Source organism: Ooceraea biroi, chromosome 2 (genome assembly GCF_003672135.1).
Source record: "Ooceraea biroi isolate clonal line C1 chromosome 2, Obir_v5.4, whole genome shotgun sequence".
In the NCBI taxonomy this organism is placed as follows: domain Eukaryota; kingdom Metazoa; phylum Arthropoda; class Insecta; order Hymenoptera; family Formicidae; genus Ooceraea; species Ooceraea biroi.
In genome coordinates, this window is record NC_039507.1 from 2,033,242 (window position 1) to 2,053,344 (window position 20,103).

At 38.6% G+C, this 20,103-nt stretch overlaps 1 protein-coding gene across 18 annotated transcripts in view; it reads right to left on the bottom strand.

Annotated features, from left to right (window-relative positions):
* The window catches only part of LOC105287975 (CUGBP Elav-like family member 2), a 457,839-nt gene that overhangs the window by 74,907 nt on the left and 362,829 nt on the right, over positions 1-20,103 (bottom strand). For all 18 annotated transcript variants that reach the window (XM_026975347.1, XM_026975346.1, XM_026975355.1 and 15 more), the window contains one exon: positions 18,351-18,433. In XM_026975347.1, the coding sequence (XP_026831148.1) occupies positions 18,351-18,433 (83 nt within the window). The remainder of the gene's footprint in view (positions 1-18,350; positions 18,434-20,103) is intronic.

Here is a 20,103-nt window from a genome sequence, read left to right on the forward strand (position 1 = left end):
AATTCAATATCCACACGGTAAAAGCCGATCGACCAGGGTGCGCTTTGACATCGAGGGGTTGCCCCGAAAGTGACAAGGGCGCGTCGGCGGGGTGGCTGTGAGGGCGCAGGATGTGCGGCGTAGGTAGCGCGGGTATTAAAATCGACGTATTCGACTCAAGGGCTCGGCCGCCGTATCGCCAGTTATAAATTCGTTTCACGTACCGCTACGTCGGGCAGCGTCGACAGAATGAAAAAAGGGCACGGCGAGAGGGCGACAGGGAAGAGTGGATTGGTCGGGGGATGCACAAGAGAGAGAGAAAGAGACAGAGGACTTTTTTCCTCCGGTGAGTGGCGAGTGCGCGCGCGCAGTGAAGAGAGCCTCGTGAAAAATCTGCATGAATTTTAGTCCCAGCGCGACGTGGCGGGGAGAAAAAAATGCGGCCGCCACGTGCATCCGCGCGAATCAATGCCCGGGGAAGGGTGGGCGCCGCGACACGGCGAAACCGATGTTCTCAATGAAGGGAAACATGAAATACGAGAGCGCCGGTGGCACGGCAGCCTGGAATGAGAAAGGATCAATTCCTGATCGATCTTGCGCGACGGGGGCAAACATGCTCATCAAATTTATGGTTGCGTTTGGTGATTCCGTCTCTCAAGGCTGGATTCATCGACGTCGTTTATCTTTTCACCACAGTTTATCCGATTCTTTGTGTTTCTGGAAGCTCTTTTTCTGGAAAACGATACTGAAAGGGGTGGAAAGAAAAAGGAACTAATTGAATTTGAATACTTGTAAAATCAGCCTTTAATCAGAATTATGAATATCGATAGTGTTGTTTCACGAGAAAATTGATTTGATAATTTATTATAATGCAATACGTGTTATTATGTATGATATCAAAATTTTTCATTAAGAATAAATGAATTGACGCATGTTATATTATCGATAAAAAGAAGCAAGATAAATAATATGCGAGAGAGTACAGGTTACTGGATATCCTCATATAAAAAAAATCAATTTGATAGATTCCAGTGCTTGATAGTAACAAACATGCTCGTCAAATATATATGGACAGATTTGATAGCGTATCAGAGTTCGGAGCATGGTTACAATAACTATCCATATAACATTTCAATACCATGCAACAGAAATTTGGATTTATCTCTCTCATCATGATGCATGCCGTACTGACATAACCGATATTTTCGATAAGAGGAAAAATAAAATATAAAAAAATTCAACTTTGCGAAACAAGCGCGTTCATAAAATTTATGAACACGCTCGACAATTCAAACGTTTCGAACGGGTGTAATTATTAGTCCAAACGTTTCGCAGAAAATGGCATCGTTTTTTTACGTTATAGGATGCTACACATATGACGGAACAATGGGTCATATGCATAAAAATAAGTAAATGCTTATAAGTAATAAGTATAAGTAAAAGCAAATACTATAGATGTCATATGCATAATCTTTTACTAGTACTTGAAATTTTGCTAGTATTTACTTCAAATTTTAAGTAAATATTCCATGTTATGCATATGTATTTTTAAGTATTTACTAGAAAATTAAGTAAATTAAGTACTTTTTTTAGCAAATACTTAATCTTTTGTGCATACGAAACCAAGTATTTATTTGAAAAATCACTAGTAAAAGCTTTTACTTGTCTTTATGCATACGGCCCATTAATTCTCCATACTATGACAAGTAACGGAGACTATTTTTTGAGGTTGAGAAAACGCGAGCCGGGAGAACGAAACCGATACTCTCTCAATGAAGGAACGAATAAAATACGAGAGGAGCAGTGGTGTCACGCATGCTGGAATGGAAAAGAGTAAAATGTTGGCGGATATTATAGTGGAAGCAAACATGACTATCAAATTTATGAATAATGGTTGTTTGGTAATGTAACTTGCCAGAATCGGAGAGATATAGATAAACATCGATATAAATTATAGATCATCAATTTAGCCCTTTCACAAAAAAAAGAAAAAGAGAAAAAGGTGGAGTTTTAACCCTTTATAGCATCGTGCGTGCGTTATCTATATATCACATGAAATAAATTTTCCATTTTAACAAATAACAGAAACAATTTTCGGGCAAAGTTGGTGATAAATCATACGCAATGTTTATAGCGGAACATAAATATGCGAAATGTATTTGTAAAATACATTTATTTAAATATTTATTAGTCTTATCTGAAAACAGAATTATTTAAATATTTATGAACCGTTGAATATTCATCAAACAGCTTAAATATTGTTATACTTCCCGCTATTAATTCATTGTAATCATTTAAGATAAACTCGAACTAGTTAAATGATTAGTAATATTAATTTATATACACTATTTGTATGTAAGAAAAGTAATGTTTGGCTGTTCCTTACGTTACGAAACATCATATAAAAGCCTCATCCTAATTATGTTAATATCCTTATCAATATAATATTTAATAATATTAATATATTATATTTAATACTTTTATAACGTAACAAAAATTGATATACTATTTACATGCGATTCACTGTTACCAAGAAGAAAGATATATTAGCACATTGGTGATCAGACATATCTTTCTTCTGCAATCGCAGGGTGTGTATAAATTTTTATCGTAACGTGATGACGGCGTCATCGTATCGTGATCGGAGACTCCGGACGAACGCGCCGTCGGTTTCCGGTGCGACTTGTAAATGATGCGCAGTCATTCAATTTCCGTGACGCGGCTTCCTTCAGAGAAGGAGTTCTTTCAGCTGTTGCCGGAGGACCATGAGTTTTCGAGAGTTTTCGCGACTTATCCGGCGTACGATCTCGTCTTCATTTCCGTCCTGAGCGTCACCGGCTTTCGTCGAGTCGCCAGTCCGGAAAGCCGGGAATGTCTGGCGTCTTGTCATGAAAAATTAGCAAATGCACGCGTTTTGTCGAAGCGGTTTTATAAGTTCGATGAATCGATCACTGGTGAGCACTCGGTTTCGTGGTATTCTATTCGCTTTCTCTATCTGTCTCTTTCTCTCTTGTATTGAACAGACGGAAATTAAACGATACCTGCGAATGATATATACGAGTATAAATCCGTTTACTTCAAACTTCGCAGAATAGAATCCCAGTCCACTTGTACGTTCAAGTGAGATGCGATATAATAGCGCGCTGTTGATTATTCATACAATAAAAGTTGTAGAATTAAATTTGACTCCTTTATAAAATAAATATAAATAACAGGAGCAGTGCTCTCTGAAATTGATATTTTTTGATCAGTTTCCATATAATTCCGTATAATATTTTTCTGTTTATTGTTTGCTTATTTTTGACGATTTCTCTATACATTTTCTCGTGGCCAAGTTACCTGCAAAACTGGCAAGACAACCCCCGGTTACAAATCTTTGAACAGAGCTCTATTCTGACATACGTCGCATAAATCTTGCTACCTATAGCTGGTCGAAGGAAAGTGTCTCAGAAAATTGTAGGTATAATAAAAGCTTTATGTCTACTGTGAGGAAAATAAAAAAATTATGGTCTCCACTTTTCATAGAAAATGCGTGGCATAGTTACGGGCCATAATTTTACGCAACGAGTGACGCGTGCAATCGAATCCGTTACAGTAAAGTTTTCGGATTTTCCATTCAATGTTTCCTTTCAATGTATGGCTTTGTTATGGAAGCTTTTTAACAAATTCATGTCAAAATAACCGTTCTATTCTCGTAGTATGTGAATGATTGTACCACTTGAAATATAGATTATTGTTTTTAACAGTAATGATCAAATCGAATTTTTTACGAATATCTAAATTAAAATAAAGTATAAAAAGTGTTTTTATACTTATAATGATAACTTCAAATAATAAATTTTCGATTAGTGATAGATTAGAATTTTTAACATTTTATATTGTTTACTTTTAATAAAATTGAGACGTGAATTAATATGTAAAAAAAGTTTTTAATGATTTATATACAATAGTTGGAGCTGAACTAAATGCCAAAAATTTGAAAGTTTAAGAGACTGGAAAATAAAAAGAATGAAAAATTGAAACCTTCTCTTGGTTCGACACCGTCTACAAAATAAAACATAAAAGTTTGTCGCTCTCAAGTGGAGAACAATATGATACCGTTTCTCGATACACCAGATGCACCGTGATTTTTAACTTGCGGATGTCAACCTGACATAAATACTGAACAAACTAAAAAAATCATTGTTTCCGATTTTCGTCGAGAATACCACAATCTCGACACGATGGTTATGAGCTATAATTTAACGTCCAACGATTGGTACGCGGACAATCCGTTGCAGTCGATTGCCCGGATTTTCCGGAATACCAATGGGGTACTAAAAGTGATTAAATTACTTGGCAAGCCGGCATTCGGTAAACTAGGCGGTGATTGATACACGTGGGTGTGTGCGCACGCTGCACACGAGGGACACGCGATCATTTACGTGTGACTGACTGACATCTGTTTACTTGCTACAGATTTACTCCAGCATTGCACGATCAACCGGTTTTCGTCAGTGATCTAGACGTGACTATTCGGTGATGGGACCTATGGACAAGAACGATCCACTGGTTTCCTCTTTCCATTCCACGCGTGAACATGTGCGTATATGCACAAGTGTTTTTGATGTACGTGTATGTAACGATTTTCCTTTCAACTAATATCTCTTTTAAGTTTTAGTAAAGTTTGATGTGAAAAGGAATTTATACCCGACAGTCGCCTATTTGCTTCCATTCCCGATCATGTACATACATATGAGCGATGCACAATGATGTGTATCTCTCAGATAAACAATAGCTGTGGATCTCAGTTGTTTCTATCATAGTGTTCATTAATTGGTATACGCTCCAACGAATAAACAATGTATTTAGCGAACGAGAATTTTTGAAGTTCGAGAAATGTGTAGATCATAATGAATGCAAATAGAACACTCATCAGCCGGTACAACAAAGAAAAATACACTTACAAAGTTAAATAATTTGATTTTACATTCTTGCCTCGTACTCTTTATACGCTACCTTCGTCATTAAAGTTCTCTTTTTCTATTTACATCGCCGTTACTTGCTCTCGTTCCTTTTTCTTTCCCTTTTAAGTGTTCATGTATATCGGTTCGGAACGACGATATCACAAGCTGCATATCGTCTCGCTCTTGCGACACTCTTGCACGAAAAGCCAAGAAACGCACGACTTCCGCGATCTTTCGCGCCGCGCGGGGTGCAATTGCAATTGATTACCCCCGCGATGACTTTCGCAGAAGCGAGCTTGCCGGCTCGTTTCGCGCTCGCACTATCAATTTCCATTTCGCGCTTCTATCCGGCATGGGCGGGCGTTTCCGTCGGCGTGCCGCATTTCTCAGGGAAATGGGAATCGATTTGAAGAACGCCGCTACGAAACTGCAGTTGGCAACACGCCCTCTGCCTGTATGTCGCCGGGCGCCATCGGGTCATCCCTCTGGTGTCCCATTCCGACGGATCAACCCTTCGCACCTTTCTTTCGCTATCCCGATCTTCTAAACGCGCGCTTTTTCACTGCCCGCGAAATATCTTTACAGCGATATGTGCGTTGTGTCGTTGATTTTTCCTTCCTTTTTTCTGTTTTCTGTTTTCTGTTTTATCTATCCTAATCGAAGAATTTCGTCTGCCTGATGAGATAACATAATAAAGACGTAAATCCAACAGAGAAAATCGAAGCTCGTCTTGGTAATAGATTCATGATGTTAAAAGCTACAATTTTAAATTGTACAATTTCAGAGCTACAATTGTTTTATAATGCAACAAGTTAAGAAGGACATCTTTTTATATTTTGTAAGAATATCCAGCGTCATTACATTACATGTATATATAATATATATATCGAAAGAAATTGATACAGATAGTCTGCAAAATCACGTAATATAAATATCAAATAAATATAATTCATGTAGTGACGTTGTTTATGAAATGATAGTGTCATTGCATTAACGAGAAATTTCGTTAAAAATGTTTTCCTCGACGGATGTTTTGCTGAAAATTTTCATCAACGAAGCGTTTGTCACGAAGCTGAACGTTTCGTCAAACAAGCTTTTTATCGAACATACATTTCAACGATTTGACATGCACCATATTACACATCGTACATCACGCTGCATGCGCAATATAACGTATGACACACGTAAAACATCAGATAAGATACTATTAATCTGCCTTAGTTTATTTTAATGGAATTGTCGTTTTTTCTTCTTTCTCTCTCTTTCTTTCTCTCGTTTTGCTTCTCGTTTCTCTTGCAATTCATATTCAATCATCCGATCATGTGTCAATAACTTAACGACAATCATCTCTCTTCATCGACTGAAATAATTAAGCGCAGTCGTACTTAGCAATCATGTTGCAACTAAATAAATTTAATACAGTAGAATAAATTGAGAGATCTACAAACAGAAGAAGAGCAAAACAGGAGATAACGAATGTCTCGCATTTGTGTGGAGATCGAAAAGTTATAAGAGACCGAGCGATTTTCAGGAAAAAGGAGGAAAAAACGTCGAACGCCTCCAGGCTTAAGGAAGAGCGCTCAATAAAGCCGATGTTGTTGTATCACGCGTACTCGATGCTGTCCAGGAGCGATATATCCGGAAATTGAAAGTTTCCTGTCGGGAGAAGGAGGCGGAGGAAGGTCGGAGTGGGTGCACGGGCGGCTGGCAGGTAGGAAGAGAGATTTGTCTCACCGTGTCACGGGAGATCACTATTTCTTTATTTCGCGTCGCTTCGAACGGGATCGGTCTTCGTGGTCGGCGGGAATATTCGCGACGACTCCAGGTAATATACTATGTTATAATCTCCCCCGGGAATTGGATTGAGGTTACACCGAATAGGTAGAACGTGTGCATATATGTATACACACATACACACCTGCGCGCGCGCATATAATATACGATTGTGTGCGTCCGCGTTGCGAGACAAATCGATTATTCGTGGATCGTCGTATGACTAATTGTTTCGGAATCAGATTTTTGCGGGGATTGTGCTCGCGAGTACTCCTCCTGCCTCCCCTCCTCCATCTCTTCTCCTTCTCCCCCCATCGCGCGAATGAGCGCGGAAGTAATTCCCCTTCTGAAGCGATTTCATCCCCCGTATATTTCCATTTGTATCCGACTTAAGCGTTTCATTTGTCATCGCGGAGTTGCAGTATACTTCCATACGTACGTACTACTACGCTTTCGATTTGCCTTGGCTTATGCGGATTACGTGGTCATCGCAAATTTCCGTTCGCAAAACGCAACTTAGACATAGCAAATATAAATGTCCGACCGTGACTAATGCGCCCGTGATTTATGCGTAATATTTAATCGACGAGTGCTTCTACGTTTGTGGCAGTAATATTGTAAACAAATACTGATAAAATTATAACGGACATTGCGTTTCCATCATTTCCGCTTTTAAATATTTCAATGCCCGCTAGCTAAATGTTCATTAATATCGATAAAAAAAATAAAATGAGAGCTTTCATTACCTAGTTTATCCATGTGTAAATTAATTCGATACTTTTTTGAAGAAATTAAGCCTATATTTACTTTTTTTAAGAGGGAATTTCCCAGTTATCCGATAGATGGAAAAAATAACATATTAAAAGATAATGACCAATATTTTAAAGATTTACATAGTTATTATTTTTTGTACTAAAGACTTAATTTCTTCAAAAAAAACATCGAATTAATTAGCGTACTTAATATTTGGGGTTTCAATAACATTCCTTTATTTTAAGAGGTGTGAAGAAGTCAATTAAAATTTTATTAATAGATATATTCAAGGGCATATTCTTTTTGCACGTCGCAATCTTTTGCACATAAAGAGTTCGACAGTATATTATCACTGTCAAATATATAATTAAATTAGCGCGCATTTCTACCTGTTTCTACATGTGCGTGGTGTAAACGCTATAGCAAAGTGCTGACCCAGTTGCAACTAAGAGATCGATCGCAGAAGAAGAACAGAGTCTCTTCTATGAAATTACATTGAATTCTACACCTGACAAAGAAAGCGAAGTACGCCTTTATTTCCGAAGGATATAAAAACGCATTGCAAGAACGACGATTCTCAGTAAAACGTGCTTCGACCGTTAACGAACGAGCAATTAAATACAATTATCAATTATTATTGTTGCGATTATGTATTGTTATGATAGATCATAAATTACTAATGCAATTATCTGAAGTGTTCGGCAATATTCAATAATCGTATCGGATTATATCTACAATCGGCCCAAATAATTGTTGAGTTCCGTAATTGGACTGGGATTTGACTTCACATATTATGGAAAGCACAATTTCCATTTTAATCTCAGAAAAAATGTAACGCTAATTCTAGCACCAATTGCAACGATAACATAAACGTATAAGCGAAATTTCATTGAGCATTCAAATTGGTCGATTCAAAAATTTCTTGGAAATTATTTTGATCCCAGCGAAATGTTTTTAATAAACGCAAGATCAATAACGTTGTAAAACGTCTATCTATTTCCGAAGGATTCCTCACGAGTAAATTGAGTTTCTCGATTTGCAATTTACTTCAATATTCAATTCAATTTGTATTTTAATATACTCTCTCACGATTCCAGAAAATTAATTTTAATACAGAAGCTTTGTACGAGGGAGAGTGGACACGTATATATATTTCTGTCCAATTTCATTTCCTTAAAATTCCTCAGGCTCATTCGCAGTTCATTCTCATACGTAGTGACACGTGTGTACTTCTCTCTTCTTACGAGATCTTCTTTCTTTCCCCAATTTCTTTTCCAGCAAATTTATCCGGTACTCGCTGTCCCCGCGTCACTCGGCCCGAGATTACGCGACGTAAAGCCTAGCAGAAGTGCCGGTGCTCCCCTTTCTATTTGCGCGAAGAAATCTCGCGGTCCAGCTTGGAGCGGAGACGTGAGACGACAGAACGGACGTTCATCTCGTGCCAGGCGCAACAAATCTCTCAGGATGAAAAATCATCTCGAGGAAATGGTACGGAATTCTTGCTCCTTACGATTTATCAATGGCGATATCGGAATGGACCACCGGACGGATAAAAGTGTCACCTTTCGCCATCGATATCGTCCGTGTTAATATACAAGCGCTATTTTTCGTGTGGCTGAAATATCCGCATGCTATATGGCACGTCATCTCGAATTCTGCTTTACTAAATCTGACTGTATCTGAAATCTGTCATGTTAACGTTGACACAGATATTGTGTTATTAAAACCTAACACTAAGAAATGATTCCAATCTATGTCGAATAGGACATTTTGATATTTAATATTAGTTTGTCGTGTTTTTATCCATCTCTTCCTAGCTCGTGCGAATCAACGTTAATGAACAGTCAACGAATTTCCTCACGAGCGCCGGCTCTGAACAAATCGATATACCGTGGTAGCTTAATCTCCAAAAAGCGGGCACGTCAATATCACGCATTTAACGACTCTGCTAATAACAGTAACGTTATCTGCAAGCGTTATCACTGCCCGCACCCCCCGGGGTCCTCTAAAATCTTGTGTCCACTCACTGTCCAATCCCGTTAAATTCGACTAATCAAACGATCGGACCGATCGTTTCGCGGGTTTTCTCTCTTCGTCTTTTTTCCTCCACCTTCTCATCGATTTCGCATCGAAACGTGCCACTCGCACGTGGCAACGTTGTGCAATATGTCATGCCCGAGCTAGCAATCGCATATTCAGAGAATCGGTTGTTCCGGCGCGCTGCGCGACATCCGCTTGCCGTTTCCGTCGTCAGCCTGAAGTCGTCGCCGTCCGCGGCGAGGCGAAAGTCATTTCGGCCGGTAATTAGTTGGCCGAGTCGCGACAAATTGAAAAAGTTGCTGAGAAATGGGACGCAATTTAGCCCGCGGCCGCACGCGCGCGTCCGCATGACGTTTCCGCGACGATAATCCAGCGCGGCGTCGCTGGTCGCGTAGCACCGCGACGCAAATCGAATTCCTCCGCGTTTCTTCTCCCGCTGCTTTCCGCGCGTTTTATTTTATCCCCCTTTTTTCCCCTCGCACTCTCGTTAGACTGTTGGTCGGCCAACCCGCGAAACTTTGTGCTCCGACGTCTCGCAATTTCGCCGGGCAAAAAAAAGTCGTTGCCGGCTTCCGTGATAAATACCGACAATCAACTCCTAAACGTATAATTTTTCCTATTTCGTTGGGCTCGCAGGCGTTGTGAGTGATGCAAGTTGTTTGATGGGGAATGAAAATTGTTATAGGAAAATAGATTGCTTCCTTGCAACGCGATGTATATATTTAAAACTTATAAGCATGTGCAAGTGCATGCAGAAACACTGTATTAGAATTGTCCTTTGTATCCGCAGCTTTACATAATATAGATTCTATAATCAAGCTATATTTTCTTCTCGTTTATCTATTCTACTCTTTTCGTATCTTGAATAATCCTTTACTCTCCCTGTTTGGGAGATCCTTACATGTATTACGTATTTTCTAAGAAATTTAGTTTTAAAGAAGCTTGTAAGCTGTAGACATCATAGGTATAGCGGATTCTTAATGGATAAAACGAGTCTGTTTAATGCATCCGAGATTCTGAAAATCGCGCGGATGCTCGCACGTTTCTCTCTGATCCAACTCGATGTTAATCGAGAAATTCGTGGCGTGCTCGAATGCGGTACAGCAAAAAATTGAAACGATCCCAGGAACGACGCGGTTGTCGTTGGCATGGGCGTTTTCGCCGACCGGCATTCTCTTTTTTCCTCACATCCATCCGTCGATCGTCGTTTCGCTTCTCTCTCGCCTCTCCATCCCTCTTCGTCCGCGACCATTATCTCGGACCGATAATGACGTCCATTATTTTTTGTTACTGCAGCGTGCACAGGGTAATGGCGGAATCGAGGGGTGAGTACAGAGGGCGTTCGTTAGCGCCCCGGAGAATCATACGATGTCGTTATGCGATTACGACGTTCGTCTCTGCGAAGTGGAAGCGTTTCCGGTTCTTCGCGCCCGTACTAGACGGTTGATGACTTCGTTTTTCTAAGCCGACAATCGCGTCGCAGGAAGACGCCATGTGATAATGAGAAAGAGAGAGAAAGAACGAGAAAAGGTGCACAAGAGGATGATCGTTTAATTGGCGACAAATTATACACACTTGACCCGCCATAACTCTCGGCGCTTTCTTCTCAGAGTGCTATCGAACGCGACAGAGAAATGAAAGGAGGAGCGGAGAAGTTAATTATACGGTTTACGACTTTTTCGCCCGGGCGTTTACACGTCCCACGTATCTTCGTTCGCTTGCTACGTTTTACGATTCAATTTTCAAGTTTCCCCTTAGATTGTTGAATGACACGATTGAGAAACCATTCTGAGACACTTATGTACAACTGAAGAAGACCTTTAATATCATTTTTAATTAATTAAATTCGTATGAAAAGTGCTACAGTACGGAATGTTTTCGCCTGATAATAAGGACAAAGACCGTAATTTCATTTTTCTGAATTATCTCGCTCCCTCCAACTTGCAGGCTTTACATTACGGAATAATACTGAAATTTGTTAACAACAACATACGTAATATATGGAAGATTGCAATTTATCAAATGCATTTTAATTTTCAACGCGAAACGCTTGCTTCTATTAAATTCTAGTTGCATGTAATTAATTACAATGAAATACTCTTGCATGTTTGCGTAATTTTTGATGCATGTTGTCTGAAAAATATAGTTAGTTGTAGTATATATAGCAAGAGTCGATTTTCTGGCATAGAAACCCCTGATGCATCAATTGAGAAACTGGCAAAGGTTGGTGTTATTTAAGACGGTTATATAGGTCAAGCTTTTTTCCGTTTCCGTGTTATCGTCCGCCTTCTTCGTCTTTCCTGCTTCATCTTGAAGGCATCAAACAGAAAAACAAATAGAGCATGGGACAGGTTGTTCGACGTCTTTGTCGTTTTACGATCAACGGTGATTTATTTTTGACCACCCGCTGGGCATCCGCCAATACTTAAGACTGCTTTGTACTACGAGGCTGAAGTCATGTCGTTCCGATCGGAATATATCGATCGCGTACGGTAAACGTCCGATTTAATAGCCCTGGTATTATTCATTAAATCGTGTTCGATGAAATCTACATGTCAATAAATAAAAAACACCAGATTAAATTGTTGCTATTGATTAACGCAAATTGGATGATAATTTATGTTCAATAACGCATCGTATCCATTTTTCATTATCTGAAACTTGCGGCTTCGCCCCGAGTCGAAATTTAAAATCTACTATGAACCTCGTACATACTCATTTGTGCCTCTAATAATGCTCCTTAGCCTACAAATTCTATCTTGAATTTACTAACGCCTTCTTTTAGCCTTTATTTGATCTTGTTCTATAAGTTCTACTTTCGTCCTTACAACTCCTCTTTAGAATCTCTTTTGAATCTCCAAATTTTATCGAAAAAGAATTTTATTTTATGCGCATCACGACAATATTTAACTTTATCTTATCTGGGAAATTCTGCTCGATAACACGCTAATGTTATACATAGGTAACTTTTTTCATCTCTCTGAGCGTGATTCGATCTAAACTGACAATACTTTATTCGATCAGATTTTAAGTGTACGTTGGAGAAATATATGAAGAAGCAAAATACTGACGAAAAATGCTTTGAGGATAATTGGGAAAGTGATATCGTGGACATTTGTGGGATATGCTTTCTCGCTCATTTTTTTTTATCACTGACGTTTACTTTCCATTACTAGAATCGTTGAAAATGAAAACCATCCTGTTTAACTTCACCTTCGCGCGTGATATATATAATGTGCGCGCGATATGATGTCGATATTCGAAGATTGTCTCATCGAAAGTGGCAGGAACAAACGAAGTCACCGCGATATTCGTGCAAAGGCTGCATCGATTATCGTTATTCTATGGAAAGTGTCACGACGTGACTCATCGCGTTATCGCCACAATGCAGCTGTGCACGCATATATCTGCATATGTGTAATCAAGCGGATAGACCATATTATTAAAGTGAATTATCGAGTGTCATAGGTTTATCGAATTTCACTGTCTCTTCCTCTTTGTTCTCTCTCTCTCTCTCTCTCTCTCTCTTAGCTGCTCTTTTTTTAAATCCAACGTGCTTAATGCATTACGAATTTCAGTAGACATTCCATCAATATTGATCGTTAATGTCCGGTCTGACTCCAAGGGTATCCTAAATATTTTAGAATCCTCCCAATAGATACGAGACTGGACGGCGTCGAGTAAGAAAGACGGTGGAAAAGTTATTTTCCTTTCCTATGCGCCATCGACCTGAATGTCCTTCTTTCTGTACTGATCTCGATAGCTTGTTGGCTGTTACCGTATTGGGATTCATTTTATATTCGCATGTAATTTTTATTCAGTGGATTTCATGAAATTGTCTCATCATTATTTAGAGAAATAAAGGAAAAACAAACTTTATATTAATCTCCAAACTGAATAACATAATGTTTATAGGAATATACAAGTGTTTTTAATATTTCGATTTAATTTTGAAATATTGTAAAAAGAAGTCATACATATACTATTTTTTGTACTAAACAATAAATTAAATTCCCAGTCACGTACAGATACTGAAAAAAAGTTGACGCGATATCGATCACGAGGAATTTTTATCTAACACTATTTTCGCGTATCTATCGATCACGACGAAGCGTTCGCTGTATAATGGTTTCATTTTCCATTTGTATCTCGCTTACTAACGCACCAATATCTCTCATCCTGCCGCGCTTTAATAATATTACGCATTGTTGCGAGCGCGGTATGCACGCTTGTAAATTCGCCACGGTTTTCCGCCAATTTCGCGGCTACGAGCCAGACCCGCCTTGTTCTCCCTTCCTTGCCGCAAAATCGCCGCAGGATACTCCGCTATTTCGATTATAGACGTAAATACCTTTTTTTCCCACCCGACGTCGATTTATACGTATGAAAGCCTCGCCAGGAAACAAAAGTCGCATGCAATGTTTGCCGAACGAATTTCGACAATGCATGAAATGCGTATCTGATACTGCATTGAAAGAATGAATCTTGACGAAAACTTTTATATCGGACGATGTATAAAATTTTTTCCAAACATTAGTTTGAATACTTACGCGCTTCGTACCTACGATATATTATATTTGCGATAAAGCATTGTACGCTATATTTTTCAACAATTTATTAATTTAACTTTTGCTGCTAAATTATCCCTTTTAAAATGCAACAAAACTAATTGTATTCTACAATATATTTCTGTTGTGATATTTAGTAAATGATCAGAGACATATTATCGTATAATTAATTATTTCGCTCAAAAAAGTATACATCGATAACATTACGTATATAGTAATATTGTTTTGAAATATATGTGCAATTTTTTTATTCATCTTCCTTTTATTACTAATTCTATAGCTGAGTAGATTTACGCAAGAATCATAGTTGTGAAGAATACTGCGAATGTTTTAGAAATCTACACAAATTTATTAAGATATATATAGTTTTACTTGAACAGCAACACAGGATTTTTTATTGCAACATTCGGAAAAGATCTATAAATTTCGTTCTGAATTGCGAATTGTGTCACGTCTCTTGAACTACTGCAGGATTAGAAGCGGTTCGTGCGAATCGTGCGCACATAGGAAACAGGATGATCGCTTTTGCTGGTTTCTGCGTGCAGTAAATCTGCCGTTGGACATCATGCAAGGGTAGCGTTGGAATGTCGTGCACTCGATGAGGGAGACTGCGAGAGGGTAGCTGAAGAGGAGCCAGCGGGATAAGAGAAGAAAGAGGAGGAGAGAAAGAGAAAGAGAAGAAGGAGGGTAGATTCCGGGCTCTCGAGTCATTTCTCCGAGCCAACACAGACCTCTCAACTCGACGCCACTCGTGGAAACGAAATCTGATACGAGAAAAGCTAAACTCCTTCAAATGCACAAGCCGTCCTCTGTTCGCTTCCTATCTACCCTCTCCCGCCTACATCGACTTTTCTCTCTTTGCCTCCTTATTCCCCCACTCAGCAGTTTACAACCCCCCCGAGCACCCTTTCCTCGTTCTCCGTCGCCGCTTTCTCGTCCCTCTTTCGACTCTTGCTCCTTTCAGCTACCCACTTATACTCAGTCAACCCTTTTCATTGCGAAAACGTCGTTCTGCAATTTACCCTTCCCCTTCTACCTTGCACCCACGCCTCCCACTTTTCCTCTGCTCTTCTCGCTGGCCCTCCCCGTGCTTTCCTCCTTTTTTTTCTATGCACTACTCGAGGACGCTCCACTTCCTTGTCAGTGTTCTCTTTCTCCCTCTTTCTCGGCATCAGAGGATCTCCTCCCGCTCCAGCTTTCTTTTCTACCACTCCATCCCGATCAAGCTTTGCCCGTCGCACGCTCCTCCTCGAGGAGAGCAGCCGCTCGACTTCCGACTATTTAACCCTCTTAATTAACAGCCGGCGTAAGAGTCTCGGATTCGGTCTCTTCCACGGCACGCGACCTTCTTTGGAAGCGAGGAAAGTCAAGTGGAGCCTTTCGCTTTTTACTTTCGCGAGCGAAGACCGATCAGGAGGATCTCGATGTAATTGTATTATACGAAGCAGTTAGATAAGAATATCGAGTTTATTATCATGTCCAATATTATTTCAAGCGCAAAGTTTGTTGCTAACACTCTCTTATTGACTCTATTTTATTATTTTAATACTTAATAATACTTTTATTACTTTATTATTTTAAAAGGAAATGAATGTATTTAGATATAATTGTATGTACGTCTTTTTTACAAATTTTGTGTTACACAGCGGTGAATCGTGAATCAACATCAAACTCGGCCAGTCTTTGAATGGAACCTTAATCGCGTGATGCATAATTTCAGTAATATTGCATGTGCAGGAAAGCAAGAATTAGAGGCACAGTGAGTATCTTTTTGTTATGCGATTTGTTCAGCTTGTTCGTTGCAAAAATCAATTCGCGTCAAGTTTGAATTATAAAACTGAATTTTTCTCAATTTCAATATCTCGCTATCATTTAAAAGAAGTCAAATTCGTTGTGACACTTCAATAGAAACGTGGAAGAATGTCAACTGAGAAGAATTTAAATAACAACTAATTCTTTCGTGAAAGATGAAAAAATTGTGAATTGTACATCATAAAAATATGTATGGCGTAGAAATATTATACTATACACTCGACTTTGAGATTTAAATGCAAATTGTAAATGCCACTAGCGTGCAGCATTTACCGTGCATTTACAGTTACTATATTGCAACCACAGTTCATGCATGAAGAAATGCTTGAAGCGTTGCCAAGATGATGCTGCCGCCGCGCGATATGCGAGGAAAGCTCGTTGTTTCACACTGCTCGACGGATCAATGAAGCTTACTTTTCTCTGCAATATTTCACAATAATATATATCATGGCACGGCTTTAAATAATTTACAAGTTTAATGTGTAAAGAACAGACTTAACGGACTTAGCGTGAAGTATCTAAAAGTTTAAGTGTACATTCAGAATTTCAAACCGAGTGTCAATGTTTAATATGAAGAATTGTACCTTCTGCAATTGAATAATTAGTGTATAGTCTTAATAAGAATTAATATTAAAATTATGATAAAATATTCTTCTTATAATTATATGAAATTAATTTTTTGTAATTATAAGAACAAATTCTTATAATCACGTAAAAAATAATAACATTATTAGATATTAATTATAATAAGTAGAAGGTAGTTTTTCTAGAATTATTGAATTCGCAGGTAAACGCATATTGAAAAGAAGTAACTGTTGCATTATCGAACGCTTTCTCCAATAGAAAGAGAACGTTGGTAATTTTAACATAATAAAATATCAGATTTAATTGATGCAATGCAATTTATCACGATTCAGTTACATTTAACATCGAGCATTGTTGACAATCCACACATGGCTTTGCAGGGATCGTCGCTCTCGCTCAGTGCGCCCTTTCACTTTCGATCGATAATAATTATTCTCGTAAATTCAGGCATAAGCGCACGAGCGTATGAGGCAGGTCGGAAGGGACGAAAGGGGAATGGAATCGCCGGGCCTGCTCGGTTAAATGCTCGTAATGACGTCTCGTAATTGCATCGAAAGTTTCCAGGGAAACTGTAATTATCGTGCGGGCTCACTTCCAACGATATCTTCGGTCCCCGGCCGCCTGTAATCGACGAGACGCCAAACCTGAAGAAAGGAAAGCCGCTTTTCCGACGGAATATTTTTCCAGGCGAGCGAGGACGGACGTTATCACGAATCGAAAAGAGGATCGAGAGCTTCATAATGGAGTCCCAGTCCCGGATATTCAAGAGAGAGAAAGAGAGAGAGAAAGAGAAAAAGAAAGAGAGAAGAATGATAGAGAGAAAAATGCTTAAAAATGCGTCATTAAAAATTTTTTTTAACTCCTGCTCCAATTAAATCAATTAGCGTCGACGAATGAATTGTTGAATTCTCCTCATTTGTATACGCCATGATCCTCTCCGCGTGTATATTTTCCTTTATGACCGCCATTTTTAATCCCCGACTGCTTTGTCAAACTCCACTATTCATTTCACGGAATTTTTATGGAAAACGTATTCATTTACGAGTCACTGTGTATCCCCGTTACATTTAATTTTGCAATTTTTATTGTTTATTAGTATCTTTCTAATTAAGAATAATAAGAATGAGAATAATGATCGATTATATCGAAAAACAATGCAATATTTACTAGATTTTTCACAATCCCACCAATTTTTCTCGTAAAATTAATAGAAGTTATAAAAAAGCAATGATAAGCATATTAATGTTTAAAAATCATAGATAATTATATTTTAGATTCAATCATAGATTTAAAAATCATCGATAGGTACATATTCAAACATGCAAATTTTATGCAAATAATTATCTAAGTGCATAATTTTACGTTTTTTATCAAATGAATCACATATTGATGTTTCATTTCTTGAGAGGTACGATTTCCGAGAATAATATTATATGCTGTTCACGACAGATCGCCCGCATACTATTGATGATTACTCGAAGATTCATCGCGGGGCGATAGGATAATTTGAATAATTTATTCGAACGATCAACCATATTAATATTCATTATTCGGTCAATCATCGTCACTCGGATAATTATCTGCGTAAACGTTCATTATTCGGCTAAGCGGATGCATCTGCCGATTGATTCGGTACTTGGCATATGCCAAAGCTATCCAAACATTTCTATCGACAACAGTGCCGACACATATAGCAACAGTCGTGATTTGTGTGATCCAGAGATGACTGAACTTGCGTTCCGTTCGTAATCATTGCAATGAAGCTATCGCGTGTGCTCGCGCGCAACGTGCAATATCTGTCTGCATCAAACGTCATACATCTTACATATTGCGATTTAGACAATAATATCCAGAATTTGATTGCATTTAAATCGATTGCAAATAGTTTACTTACCCCGCTGAAGGTTTTGACGTTGTGAAGAGCATTCTGCGCTGCCAGCGCCGCTTTTCTAGTGTAAAACGTTACGAAGCAGCATCCTGTAACAGAAAATGATGGTGATGATTATTAGATATTTGACGAATTGAATGCGATTAATTAAATAATATAATAAATATAATATATTATATAATAATAATTAAAACATTGGTAATACGATCTTCATACTTAATATGTCAAATATTTCTTTTTCTTGACGGATCTATTATCGAGCCTAATTACAAATTCGCGTTTTTTGCCAGTTTGTTTCACACGGAAAGGCTCGCTTCAGCTATCGATAGACTAGTTTGTGCAAAAGTTACTGCCCGCTGTGGGCTTTCAACTGGCGTGAAATTTTTGTAATCTGCCACAGAAAAAAAAGTTCTCTCGCAAAAGTTTTCAAGCTGGCGTTGTCACTTTCTGGCGGTAAGCGAATGAAAAGTTCGGCACTGCAGGGGTCATCATATCCGATGCGGTTCCCAACAAGAAACTCTATGATAGACACGAATGGCCGCGGAGTTCGCGCCTCCGATGACAGGTTCGATATGGAAGAGACGATCCGAGTGAGGAGGGAAGAGGAGGAGGGGGCAATGAGTGAAGTCGGCTCTCGGGGACCTCATCAAGGATCTTCTGTATCCCCCGGTTGTCGAGGCTGGACGCCATCCAGCTTGAACTAGTAGTCGATAGTTACGACTCGTAACTTACGAGTTGCCAAAAGTTCGATACGCCGTTCTATCGCCGGTGACCTCTGCCTCCTCCTCGAGTAATATCGTATACTCAACCCCTGTCCTTCTTCGGTATCTCTAACGTCCCAGGTGAATCGTTAGTTTATCTAGAGACGAAATAAAGATGGTCCAACTTTGTGTGCATGTACATATGTGTTTGTACACATCAAACAGAAACTGTGAAATATAGAAATAGTACCATACTACAGTGAAATATAGAAACAGTACCAAATGCTGTGTAATGTACAACATAATAATGTATAATATAATAATAATGTATTATATAATAAGTAATGTATAATATTTATAATAAACAGAATAGTGAAGTTCATGATGGAAGATTTAAAAATTAGTGAAAATTGTTTGGAATTGATAATTATAGCACTAAGCATATATAAGACAAAAATTCTATACAATTACAGAAAAATCTACAAATCGGAAATCTATGAAAGTAAATATGATTCTATGAGAAAAATCTGTCTCAGCTAAAAGAAATCTACAAATCAAAGGACTCGTTGGAATTGTTTGCATTATTTTGAATTGTTACAGGCATATTCGTTAACAGAAAACGGATCTTCTAAATGTACATGAAACATACAGAACTTCCTTTCCTCTCTCTCTTTCTCCTTCAGTGTGTGTAAGTAAACAACGGATAATTAAGGTGTCGCGAGAGCGAAGTTAGCAGCACCGCAAGTAAATAACGGTCAGGTTCAATTAACAGATTTCCTATTTACGATGTACACGAAATTATGATAAACCTGCAATGCAGTGCTGAGCACAGGGAGTGTAATTATAATGCGATCGTGGTAATAGTTCCGGTAACAAGCCTTCCAATTACTCGAGGAAATCCCGATATTCCACAATGTTTTGTTTGGCAACGCGATATTCAATATCGCATTGGATAACGCATGGTACCGCGTTATGAATGCATAATTGCGAATCGTGCAATCTGATACATGGGATACGCAGAATCCAAAATGTTAGGATCGACGTATTAAGTTCACCTA